General features: G+C 37.2%; 1 protein-coding gene across 1 annotated transcript in view; it reads left to right on the top strand.

Annotated features, from left to right (window-relative positions):
- The window catches only part of PCNX1 (pecanex 1), a gene marked incomplete in the record, with an annotated part of 752914 nt that overhangs the window by 177345 nt on the left and 562842 nt on the right, over positions 1-12727 (top strand). Inside the window, 2 exon segments of the mRNA XM_053711389.1 lie at positions 5231-5311; positions 6325-6454. Coding sequence (XP_053567364.1) covers positions 5231-5311; positions 6325-6454 — 211 coding nt within the window.

Raw genomic sequence — 12727 nt, 5'->3', positions numbered from 1 at the left:
GACAATTACAGATATCACAGTACAAAAAGGAGCACCACAATAGAAAGTCACATATATCAATTATCATGCCCTTTCCATGGGTCCAACTAATGCATGCAGTTATTTCTCTACCTCTGTATCTCAGCCCTCTGGTCCAATCTCTGCTGTTTGGCCTCATGGTACATAATATATGGTTCCCATTGATCCAGGAATCTGTCTTTGTAGTTTAAGATTGTTGCGGTTGCACTATTCATATAATAGTGATGCTCAATTTGTTTCAATATGTATTCCATTTTTGGTGGATTCATCCTCCAATATCTTGCAATTCCTATTCTAGTTACGGTGTAGATCATATTGATCAGCTTGGAATTTTTCTGTAGCACCCCTGGGACTGGGAAATGAAGAAGTGCCTGTTCGCGAGTGAGTGTAATACTTTTGTTGAGGATTGTGCTCAAGAATGTTATGTGTACCCAAACTTCCTGCACCCCTGGACAATCCCACCACATATGTTTGTAGGAACCTATCTCCCCACATCCCCTGTAGCATAGTCTGGTTTGGGGTTCAGTGGACCCACCAAATCTGGTAGGATAATACAGCCGAAAACCACTTTTAAGTAATTTTCTTTTAGTAATGCATTTGCTGTGAAAGAAGAGCCTCTGTGTAGATTTTCTACCCAATCTTCAAAGTCCCAGGTTTTGCCTAATTCTCTCTCCCATCTGAGCATCACTGATGTTTTATCATTTGCGTGTATGTTACCTAGAATTAAGTATAGTTTGGATATCAAGCCCTTCACAGGAGATTTAGCTAAGCATAGAATTTCGAATTGGGTGTTAGCTGGAGGTGCTTTCATCCCTAATATTTCTAGAGCTCTTGATTTCAACTGCAGATAATGGTACCACGAATTTTGTTCTTCTACTCCTAACTCTTGATACTGTGTGTATGTGATAATTCCACTATTCCTTAGAATGTCTGCGATTCTGTATAGCCCCTTGTTTGCCCATTTTCTTTGGACCTGTTCTGTAATGTTGGTGTGAAGAGGTACTAAAGGAGTTACCTTAGATCTTTCGCTAATCAGTGGATATTTATTGGTCAGTGTATCCCAAACACATATGGTGTGTGATATTGCTGAGAATTTTTTCCCCTATGGAGGTCTGTGTTTTGGTGACCACAATATTCTATACATTTGTTCAACCTTCAGCAAATCAGTCTCAAGTTGTACCCATTGTGTCAAGTTTTCCTCTCTATACCAATGGGTTGTTTGCGCTAATCTGGCTGCATGGTAATATCTGATCAAGTGTGGAACCCCCACCCCTCCTCTGCTTCTGTGTGCGAGCATGATATTTTTATTCTTCCTCTCTTTCCCTGCCAAATGAAATTTGAAATGTTTTTTTCAATTTGTAAAGTTCCGAAATTGGAACGGAAACTGGGAGGGACCGAAAGAGATATAGCAGTTTTGGTCGGATTGTCATTTTAGTGGTTATGATTCTGCCATATAAGGAAATCTTATAGTTAGTCCATTTCATCATAAGCTTTCTGAGTTTAGCAAACAGGGGGACATAATTTGCCTGAAAAAGGTGTTTTACATTTGGTGTTTAGTTTATGCCTAGATATCTCAGCGATTTCTTTGGCCAGGAGAAATTGAAGTTTATTTCAAGTAATTTTTTAGTGTGTGGGGGGATTAGTACACTGAGTGCTTCGCATTTCTCTTCATTTACTTTTTATGCAGATAGTTTGATAAAGTCCTGCAATATAGCGTACAGTGGTGGGAGTGATAGTAATGGTTTCGTTAGAGAAAGGATCACATCTCTGTGAAAAGTGAGATTTTATGTTTTTGAACCTACTGGTATCCCTGATATATCCTCGTTGTCACAAATTTTCACCGCTAGGGGTTCTATGCATAAGGCAAAGAACAGGGGCGACAGAGGGCACCCCTGTCTAGTGCCATTCCTAATTTGTATGGGATTGGATTGGTATCCAGACAGTCTCACAAAGGCCTCAGGTGTTGTGTATATAGATTTCAATGCGTCATGGAAGGCTCCTTTGATGCCAAATTTAAGTAGAATAGCATGCATGTAATCCCAATTAACCCCATCAAATGCCTTCTCTGCGTCCAGTGAAAGAAACAGAGAAGGCACTCCCCCAACAAAAGCCCAATTGATGAGGTCTATTATTTTACGAATATTGTCTGGAGCCTCTCGTTGCTTGATGAATCCAACTTGATCTGAATTAACTAATTTCATAATTGGGATTGATAACCGATTTGCCAATATTTTTGTGAAAAGTTTAAGGTCTTGGTTAATGAGTGATATTGGTCGATAATTTTTACAATATTGTCATTTTTTGCCTGGCTTTGGTATTACTGAGATCCTGGCCAATATCATACCAGGAGGTATCTTTTTACCCTCCAGAATATAATTAAAGAGTTTAACTAGCTTCGGTTTTAAAGCTTTCTGTAAATCTTTATAGAAGAAGCCTGCGAAGCCATGTGGTCCTGGGGCTTTACATCTCTTAAGTTCCTTAATAACTGTCACTTTCCTTAATAACTCACTACCTCCTGCACTGTTACTGGAGCATTTAATTTACTCAGTTCTTCATCTGAGATCAAGGTAAGAGTGCTATTTTCCAGAAATGTATCTAGTTCTTCAATCTTACCTTGGTTTATATTTGGGGAGTTAGATTGTACAATGAGGTGTAGTAATCTGCAAAAATATTCGCTATTTGTTGGGGATCATTAGTGTGTGTGCCGTTGGGGAGTTGTATCCTAGGTACTGTGGTAGTCCTAGTGACATCTTTTAGCTTATTAGCCAGCATTTTATCATGTTTGTTGCTGTACAAATAGTATTGGGCGTCAATTGCTTTAATTGAATTTATGGCTTCTACATTCATAAGCTGGTTAAGTTTCTCATTTTTTTCCTTTAATTTGTTCCTTAATGATTGTCTAGGGTTTCGGAGAAATTTTTCCCTAATAGTTTGTATTTCCATTCTTAAATTTACCATTTTGGCCTGTTTTACCTTTCTGGCTTTACTTGCCTCTGATATTAAAGGGACATTCCAGTCAAAATATAAATACACATAGTTGAATTACATTGTAAGAAATTACTCTAAACTAACAAAAGGATCTTATGTTAAAAGCTGTCCACGTCGCAAAATTAATATATACATATATCAATAATGGGCCCTGTGCAAACGAATTTCATATACCGTACTGTATATATTTAAAACCCTCCAGAAACAGACAACCATACTACCTTCAACTATTTAAACCATCACACATTTATTAAAGAACAGATAAATAACAAGATTACATGTTACTGTTTACAAGGTTAAACACATAAAAACAATTTAACAGAGAAATAATACATAAATGAATATTGCCCCGTTTGTTTCCTGTAGGAGTCCCGGCTATAGCTTGTTGGTGTTTTCCCTTCCAAAGATGAACTCTGTCTACCATTATTTCTCCCTGAATCTTATACCCTTTAAAACTGCTGATAATACACTTTTGGCTATGTTCCAAACTAGGTATTGTGAGTTATTTGAAGCCCTTTGCAATACTTGTCACTCCCATATCCATATGTTATATGCTTACTAACTAGGTCAGCATTATACCAGGCCTGAGTTTAAAATAGTCATAAGAACACACTAACCTTCTCTATAACAATATGGACACCATTTATATACTCATTAAAATCTTACAACATCTTTGAATAGAAACATATTTACAATATGCATGTACTGGCAAAAATGCTTCTAGAAAACGTTTTCACTGTTTTACTGTTCGCATTTTTCTCTGCACGTGCATGTGAAGCATAATAAGATATTCTCAGTGCACCAATATTATAAATAGTGCAGCTGCTCAGAGCACCAGTGGTGCTTGTATCATGTCAGCAACTAACAAACTGAGTCTTTACCAGATGGTACCAGCACCTTAGGCTCTCTTAGCAAGTGCTGTTTAAAATGCTGGTGCACGGCGCATACTTAAATACACTTTTGAAACAGCTATAACTTTTGCTAATACATGTATATTACAAAAATGCTTCTATTCAAAACTGAAGTGCATCAATGTGGATTCCAATTTTGGCTGGAATGTCCCTTTAATATCCCCCTAATGTATGCTTTAAGAGAATCCCAAAGGTACATTGGGTTGGATGTTGTCCCTTCATTCAAAGTAATAAATTATTCAATGCTTTGTTGCAACCTTTGTGTCAAGTGTATCCTGCAGTAAGCTGGGATGTAGGGACCAGGATCTTATTGGCTGCGTATTTATTATGCCATGTAGTGTTTTTTATTTTTATACTATTTAACGTTGCATAAAACCCCAAGATTTGCTTTCATGTTTCAGATAGAACATACAATTTTAAACAACTTTCCAATTTGCTACTTTTGTCAAATTTTTTTTTATTTTCTTGTTATTCTCTGTTGAAAAGCAGGAAGGTAAGCTCAGGAGTGTGCACGTGTCTGCAGAACTATAAAGCAGCAGTTTTTCAACAATGTTATACATTAGCAAGATCACTAGATGGCAGCACTATTTCCTGTCATGTATTGCGCCAGACGTGTGAATATCTTGAAATCGAAGCAAATTTGACCATAAAAGTAAATTGGAATTTTTTTTTAAATTGTATTTTTCTGAATCCTGAAAATAACATTTTTTGGGAGTCCCTTTTAAACTTAGATACTTGGTTGTGTTCTTTTTTTATTTTTATTTTGTTTTGTTATATACACAAAGAACTTTACAGTTGATTATATAATATTAATGATCAACAAACCTTTTATATTACAGTGACAAGATGTTTATAATTGTGTAGCATTACAGCTTAGCTATATATATATTTATTTGCCCTCTCAAAAATTGAGCTTTCTAGTATTAACCCTGCTACGTATATTTTCCTAATTGGATAGATCTGTAAACCATCTTCAAAGCAATGTAGTTTTGCTAATATAATGGCCGTCTACTCCAGTGAAAAGTTCAGATTGGTCTGTCTAAAGAAGGCAAATTGGTCATGCTTTAACATGGCTGATGTCATTCTATAGAAAGATAACATAATGACTTAATTGCAAGATGTTTAGTAAAGTAAAATGAAACATTTATTCAGATAGAGCATGCAATTTTAATGAACTTAATTGTACTTGTATTATCAATTTTGCTTTGGTCTCTTGGTATCCTTTTGTTGAAAGCATATGTACATATTCTCAGCAACAGCAGTGCTGAGGCTTTTTTGACTACACACATTTTCTCTTGTTATTGGCTCACCAGATGATTTCAGATGGTTCCGAGTAGTGCATTGCTTCTCCTTCAACAAAGGATTACAAGAGAATGAAGCAAATTTGATAAGAGGTAATTTGGAAAATTGTTTAAAAGTTGTATGCTCTATCTGAATCATGAAATAAAATGTTATCAGGAAGTTTAAGGGGACATAAAACAGAATTAAATCAAAATGTGAATTTTGGGATAGAAGCATTTTTGCAATATAGATATATTAGAACAAAAAATGCTTATTGTGAAAGCTATGTTTCTGTTATGCTCAATCAAAAGTAAAAGCTATAATAAATATATATATATATATATATATATATATATATATATATATATATATATATATATATATATATATATATATATATATATATATATATATATATATATGCCTTGTGCACCTAAATTAACTTACTGCTCGGAGAGCATTTATTGCATCTTTGGGCAGATGCAATGTTTGAGGTTGCAAGCGGTATGTTTATATACTCCATGCACTATAAATTATTACTAAAACATACATTTGACGGAATTTTTGCGGTTTCATGTGTGTTGGACAAATGCCTTTTTAAAAAAATTTAAATGGATTGTGGTGCATTTCAATTTGAGTTTTATGTTCATTTAAAAGTCCATATTTGTATTTATGTATTTCCAGAATTATAGTCCTTGAATTGTGTTCATTGTTGATTGACAACTCTATTTGGGTCACAGCCTTGACTCGACATGACTCTCCTTATGGGGCAATTACAAACAAAGTTAATTGATTACATAATTAAGCTTCTTGTAACGTAAGTTTTAAATGGATTTTAGGATTCTTGGGGAACATAACTATATGCTTTTGTTCTTATCTGGACAATTTTGTTTGCACAACATATATTTACAAAGAGCAAAACATCTGTTTTTTATAGGTAATATAAAATATATATTTTGTATTGAGGACAAGTCAATCTAGAAAAAAAATCTTATAATGGCAAAATGTCTGCTTCATTAGAAAGAACAGACTATTTACATAATAAATATAATGCGTGAAAAGCTTTGCTAAAAGGCTTACTACACTAGCAGTTGTTTCACCTAAAGTCTCTGTCTTGCTGCTGCAGCACACACCAGTGAGGAGACTGTAACATTTCGCCGTGAACGCAGCACATTTAGGCGCCAGGCAGTACGGCGCCGGCACAATGCTGGGAGTAATCCTACTCCTCCTGCATCACTCATCGGATCACCCCTCAGGTATGGTATTTAAAGCTCCACTATGCTGCATGCAGCAGAATTCTAATCACTTACCTGAACTTACTCCATTGCATTTTGATCCCTGTATTAGACACCTGAATATTTAGCTCCACCTTGCTTGTTTTTACCCTTTGCATGAAAATGTAGTTATGGGATGTGCATGTGTCTGTTGGTCAGCTTCAGACATGAAACGTCTGATAATCTCTCAAAGGGGTCCATAAATTATTTATGGTGTTTAGCATATTTACAGAACTTTCAAGTTGTTAACATACAATTTAGAATACTTTTTAATATATTGATACCCCTTTCTTTCATGTAATTAACAAGAGTCCATGAGCTAGTGACGTATGGAATATACATTCCTACCAGGAGGGGCAAAGTTTCCCAAACCTTAAAATGCCTATAAATACACCCCTCACCACACCCACAAATCAGTTTTACAAACTTTGCCTCCAAGGGAGGTGGTGAAGTAAGTTTGTGCTAGATTCTACGTTGATATGCGCTCCGCAGCAAGTTGGAGCCCGGTTTTCCTCTCAGCGTGCAGTGAATGTCAGAGGGATGTGAAGAGAGTATTGCCTATTGAATGCAGTGATCTCCTTCTACGGGGTCTATTTCATAAGGTTCTCTGTTATCGGTCGTAGAGATTCATCTCTTACCTCCCTTTTCAGATCGACGATATACTCTTATATTTACCATTACCTCTACTGATTCTCGTTTCAGTACTGGTTTGGCTTTCTACAAACATGCAGATGAGTGTCCTGGGGTAAGTAAGTCTTATTTTCTGTGACACTCTAAGCTATGGTTGGGCACTTTATTTATAAAGTTCTAAATATATGTATTCAAACATTTATTTGCCTTGACTCAGAATGTTCAACTTTCCTTATTTTCAGACAGTCAGTTTCATATTTGGGATTATGCATTGAATTATCATATTTTTCTTACCTCAAAAATTTGACTTTTTTCCCTGTGGGCTGTTAGGCTCGCGGGGGCTGAAAATGCTTCATTTTATTGCGTCATTCTTGGCGCGGACTTTTTTGGCGCAAAAATTCTTTTCCGTTTCCGGCGTCATACGTGTCGCCGGAAGTTGCGTCATTTTTTGACGTTATTTTGCGCCAAAAATGTCGGCGTTCCGGATGTGGCGTCATTTTTGGCGCCAAAAGCATTTAGGCGCCAAATAATGTGGGCGTCTTATTTGGCGCTAAAAAATATGGGCGTCGCTTTTGTCTCCACATTATTTCAGTCTCATTTTTCATTTGCTTCTGGTTGCTAGAAGCTTGATATTTGGCATTCTTTCCCATTCCTGAAACTGTCTTATAAGGAATTTGATCTATTTTGCTTTATATGTTGTTTTTTCTCTTACATATTGCAAGATGTCTCACGTTGCATCTGAGCCAGAAGATACTACAGGAAAATCACTGCCTGCTGGATCTACCAAAGCTAAGTGTATCTGCTGTAAACTTTTGGTAGCTATTCCTCCAGCTGTTGTTTGTAATAATTGTCATGACAAACTTGTTAAAGCAGATAATATTTCCTTTAGTAATGTACCATTGCCTGTTGCAGTTCCCTCAACATCTAAGGTGCAGAATGTTCCTGATAACATAAGAGATTTTGTTTCTGAATCTATAAAGAAGGCTTTGTCTGTTATTTCTCCTTCTAGTAAACGTAAAAAGTCTTTTAAATCTTCTCTCTCTACAGATGAATTTTTAAATGAACACCATCATTCTGATTCTTTGGACTCTTCTGGTTCAGAGGATTCTATCTCAGAGATTGATGCTGATAAATCTTCATATTTATTTAAGATGGAATTTATTCGCTCTTTACTTAAAGAAGTACTAATTGCTTTAGAAATAGAGGATTCTAGTCCTCTTGATACTAATTCTATACGTTTGGATAAGGTTTTTAAAGCTCCTGCGGTTATTCCAGAAGTTTTTCCTGTTCCTAATGCTATTTCTGCAGTAATTTCCAAAGAATGGGATAAATTGGGTAATTCATTTACTCCTTCTAAACGTTTTAAGCAATTATATCCTGTTCCGCCTGACAGGTTAGAATTTTGGGACAAAATCCCTAAAGTTGATGGGGCTATTTCTACCCTTGCTAAACGTACTACCATTCCTACGTCAGATGGTACCTCGTTTAAGGATCCTTTAGATAGAAAAATTGAATCTTTTCTAAGAAAAGCTTATCTGTGTTCAGGTAATCTTCTTAGACCTGCTATATCATTGGCTGATGTTGCTGCAGCTTCAACTTTTTGGTTGGAAACTCTAGCGCAACAAGTAACAAATCGTGATTCTCATGATATTATTATTCTTCTCCAGCATGCTAATAATTTTATCTGTGATGCCATTTTTGATATTATTAGAGTTGATGTTAGGTTTATGTCTCTGGCTATCTTAGCCAGAAGAGCTTTATGGCTTAAGACTTGGAATGCTGATATGGCTTCTAAATCAACTCTACTTTCCATTTCTTTCCAGGGAAACAAATTATTTGGTTCTCAGTTGGATTCTATTATTTCAACTGTTACTGGTGGGAAAGGAACTTTTTTACCACAGGATAAAAAATCTAAAGGTAAAAACAGGGCTAACAATCGTTTTCGTTCCTTTCGTTTCAACAAAGAACAAAAGCCTGATCCTTCGTCCTCAGGAGCAGTTTCAGTTTGGAAACCATCTCCAGTCTGGAATAAATCCAAGCCTGCTAGAAAGGCAAAGCCTGCTTCTAAGTTCACATGAAGGTACGGCCCTCATTCCAGTTCAGCTGGTAGGGGGCAGGTTACGTTTTTTCAAAGAAATTTGGATCAATTCTGTTCACAATCTTTGGATTCAGAACATTGTTTCAGAAGGGTACAGAATTGGTTTCAAGATGAGACCTCCTGCAAAGAGATTTTTTCTTTCCCGTGTCCCAGTAAATCCAGTGAAAGCTCAAGCATTTCTGAATTGTGTTTCAGATCTAGAGTTGGCTGGAGTAATTATGCCAGTTCCAGTTCCGGAACAGGGGATGGGGTTTTATTCAAATCTCTTCATTGTACCAAAGAAGGAGAATTCCTTCAGACCAGTTCTGGATCTAAAATTATTGAATCGTTATGTAAGGATACCAACGTTCAAGATGGTAACTGTAAGGACTATATTGCCTTTTGTTCAGCAAGGGAATTATATGTCCACAATAGATTTACAGGATGCATATCTGCATATTCCGATTCATCCAGATCATTATCAGTTCCTGAGATTCTCTTTTCTAGACAAGCATTACCAATTTGTGGCTCTACCGTTTGGCCTTGCTACAGCTCCAAGAATTTTCACAAAGATTCTCGGTGCCCTTCTGTCTGTAATCAGAGAACAGGGTATTGTGGTATTTCCTTATTTGGACGATATCTTGGTACTTGCTCAGTCTTTACATTTAGCAGAGTCTCATACGAATCGACTTGTGTTGTTTCTTCAAGATCATGGTTGGAGGATCAATTTACCAAAAAGTTCTTTGATTCCTCAAACAAGGGTAACCTTTCTGGGTTTCCAGATAGATTCAGTGTCCATGACTCTGTCTTTAACAGACAAGAGACGTCTAAAATTGATTACAGCTTGTCGAAACCTTCAGTCTCAATCATTCCCTTCGGTAGCCTTATGCATGGAAATTCTAGGTCTTATGACTGCTGCATCGGACGCGATCCCCTTTGCTCGTTTTCACATGCGACCTCTTCAGCTCTGTATGCTGAACCAATGGTGCAGGGATTACACGAAGATATATCAATTAATATCTTTAAAACCGATTGTTCGACACTCTCTAACGTGGTGGACAGATCACCATCGTTTAATTCAGGGGGCTTCTTTTGTTCTTCCGACCTGGACTGTAATTTCAACAGATGCAAGTCTCACAGGTTGGGGAGCTGTGTGGGGATCTCTGACGGCACAAGGAGTTTGGGAATCTCAGGAGGTGAGATTACCGATCAATATTTTGGAACTCCGTGCAATTTTCAGAGCTCTTCAGTTTTGGCCTCTTCTGAAGAGAGAATCGTTCATTTGTTTTCAGACAGACAATGTCACAACTGTGGCATACATCAATCATCAAGGAGGGACTCACAGTCCTCTGGCTATGAAAGAAGTATCTCGAATTTTGGTTTGGGCGGAATCCAGCTCCTGTCTAATCTCTGCGGTTCATATCCCAGGTGTAGACAATTGGGAAGCGGATTATCTCAGTCGCCAAACGTTGCATCCGGGCGAATGGTCTCTTCACCCAGAGGTATTTCTTCAGATTGTTCAAATGTGGGGGCTCCCAGAGATAGATCTGATGGCCTCTCATCTAAACAAGAAACTTCCCAGGTATCTGTCCAGATCCCGGGATCCTCAGGCGGAGGCAGTGGATGCATTATCACTTCCTTGGAAGTATCATCCTGCCTATATCTTTCCGCCTCTAGTTCTTCTTCCAAGAGTAATCTCCAAGATTCTGAGGGAATGCTCGTTTGTTCTGCTAATAGCTCCGGCATGGCCTCACAGGTTTTGGTATGCGGATCTTGTCCGGATGGCATCTTGCCAACCATGGACTCTTCCGTTAAGACCAGACCTTCTGTCGCAAGGTCCTTTTTTCCATCCGGATCTGAAATCCTTAAATTTAAAGGTATGGAGATTGAACGCTTGATTCTTGGTCAAAGAGGTTTCTCTGACTCCGTGATTAATACTATGTTACAGGCTCGTAAATCTGTATCTCGAGAGATATATTATAGAGTCTGGAAGACTTATATTTCTTGGTGTCTTTCTCATCATTTTTCTTGGCATTCTTTTAGAATACCGAGAATTTTACAGTTTCTTCAGGATGGTTTAGATAAGGGTTTGTCCGCAAGTTCTTTGAAAGGACAAATCTCCGCTCTTTCTGTTCTTTTTCACAGAAAGATTGCTATTCTTCCTGATATTCATTGTTTTGTACAAGCTTTGGTTCGTATAAAACCTGTCATTAAGTCAATTTCTCCTCCATGGAGTTTGAATTTGGTTCTGGGAGCTCTTCAAGCTCCTCCGTTTGAACCTATGCATTCATTGGACATTAAATTACTTTCTTGGAAAGTTTTGTTCCTTTTGGCCATCTCTTCTGCTAGAAGAGTTTCTGAATTATCTGCTCTTTCTTGTGAGTCTCCTTTTCTGATTTTTCATCAGGATAAGGCGGTGTTGCGAACTTCTTTTGAATTTTTACCTAAAGTTGTGAATTCCAACAACATTAGTAGAGAAATTGTGGTTCCTTCATTATGTCCTAATCCTAAGAATTCTAAGGAGAAATCGTTGCATTCTTTGGATGTTGTTAGAGCTTTGAAATATTATGTTGAAGCTACGAAATCTTTCCGTAAGACTTCTAGTCTATTTGTTATCTTTTCCGGTTCTAGGAAAGGCCAGAAAGCTTCTGCCATTTCTTTGGCATCTTGGTTGAAATCTTTAATTCATCTTGCCTATGTTGAGTCGGGTAAAATTCCGCCTCAGAGAATTACAGCTCATTCTACTAGGTCAGTATCTACTTCCTGGGCGTTTAGGAATGAAGCTTCGGTTGACCAGATCTGCAAAGCAGCAACTTGGTCCTCTTTGCATACTTTTACTAAATTCTACCATTTTGATGTATTTTCTTCTTCTGAAGCAGTTTTTGGTAGAAAAGTTCTTCAGGCAGCGGTTTCAGTTTGAATCTTCTGCTTATGTTTTTCGTTAAACTTTATTTTGGGTGTGGATTATTTTCAGCAGGAATTGGCTGTCTTTATTTTATCCCTCCCTCTCTAGTGACTCTTGTGTGGAAAGATCCACATCTTGGGTAGTCATTATCCCATACGTCACTAGCTCATGGACTCTTGTTAATTACATGAAAGAAAACATAATTTATGTAAGAACTTACCTGATAAATTCATTTCTTTCATATTAACAAGAGTCCATGAGGCCCACCCTTTTTTGTGGTGGTTATGATTTTTTTGTATAAAGCACAATTATTCCAATTCCTTATTTTATATGCTTCGCACTTTTTTTCTTATCACCCCACTTCTTGGCTATTCGTTAAACTGATTTGTGGGTGTGGTGAGGGGTGTATTTATAGGCATTTTAAGGTTTGGGAAACTTTGCCCCTCCTGGTAGGAATGTATATTCCATACGTCACTAGCTCATGGACTCTTGTTAATATGAAAGAAATGAATTTATCAGGTAAGTTCTTACATAAATTATGTTTTTCCCAAAGTTCCATTGCATTGGTTGCAAACCAAGTGCATGATTACTTGGCACCGTTTGAAAACTTCAAGGGGAAGATGCCTCTTGTTCATAAAGCTTT

This window comes from Bombina bombina, chromosome 1, assembly GCF_027579735.1.
Source record: "Bombina bombina isolate aBomBom1 chromosome 1, aBomBom1.pri, whole genome shotgun sequence".
Lineage (NCBI taxonomy): Eukaryota > Metazoa > Chordata > Amphibia > Anura > Bombinatoridae > Bombina > Bombina bombina.
The sequence above is the reverse complement of the archived record's forward strand: the minus strand, read 5'-3'. Positions and strand labels throughout refer to the sequence as shown.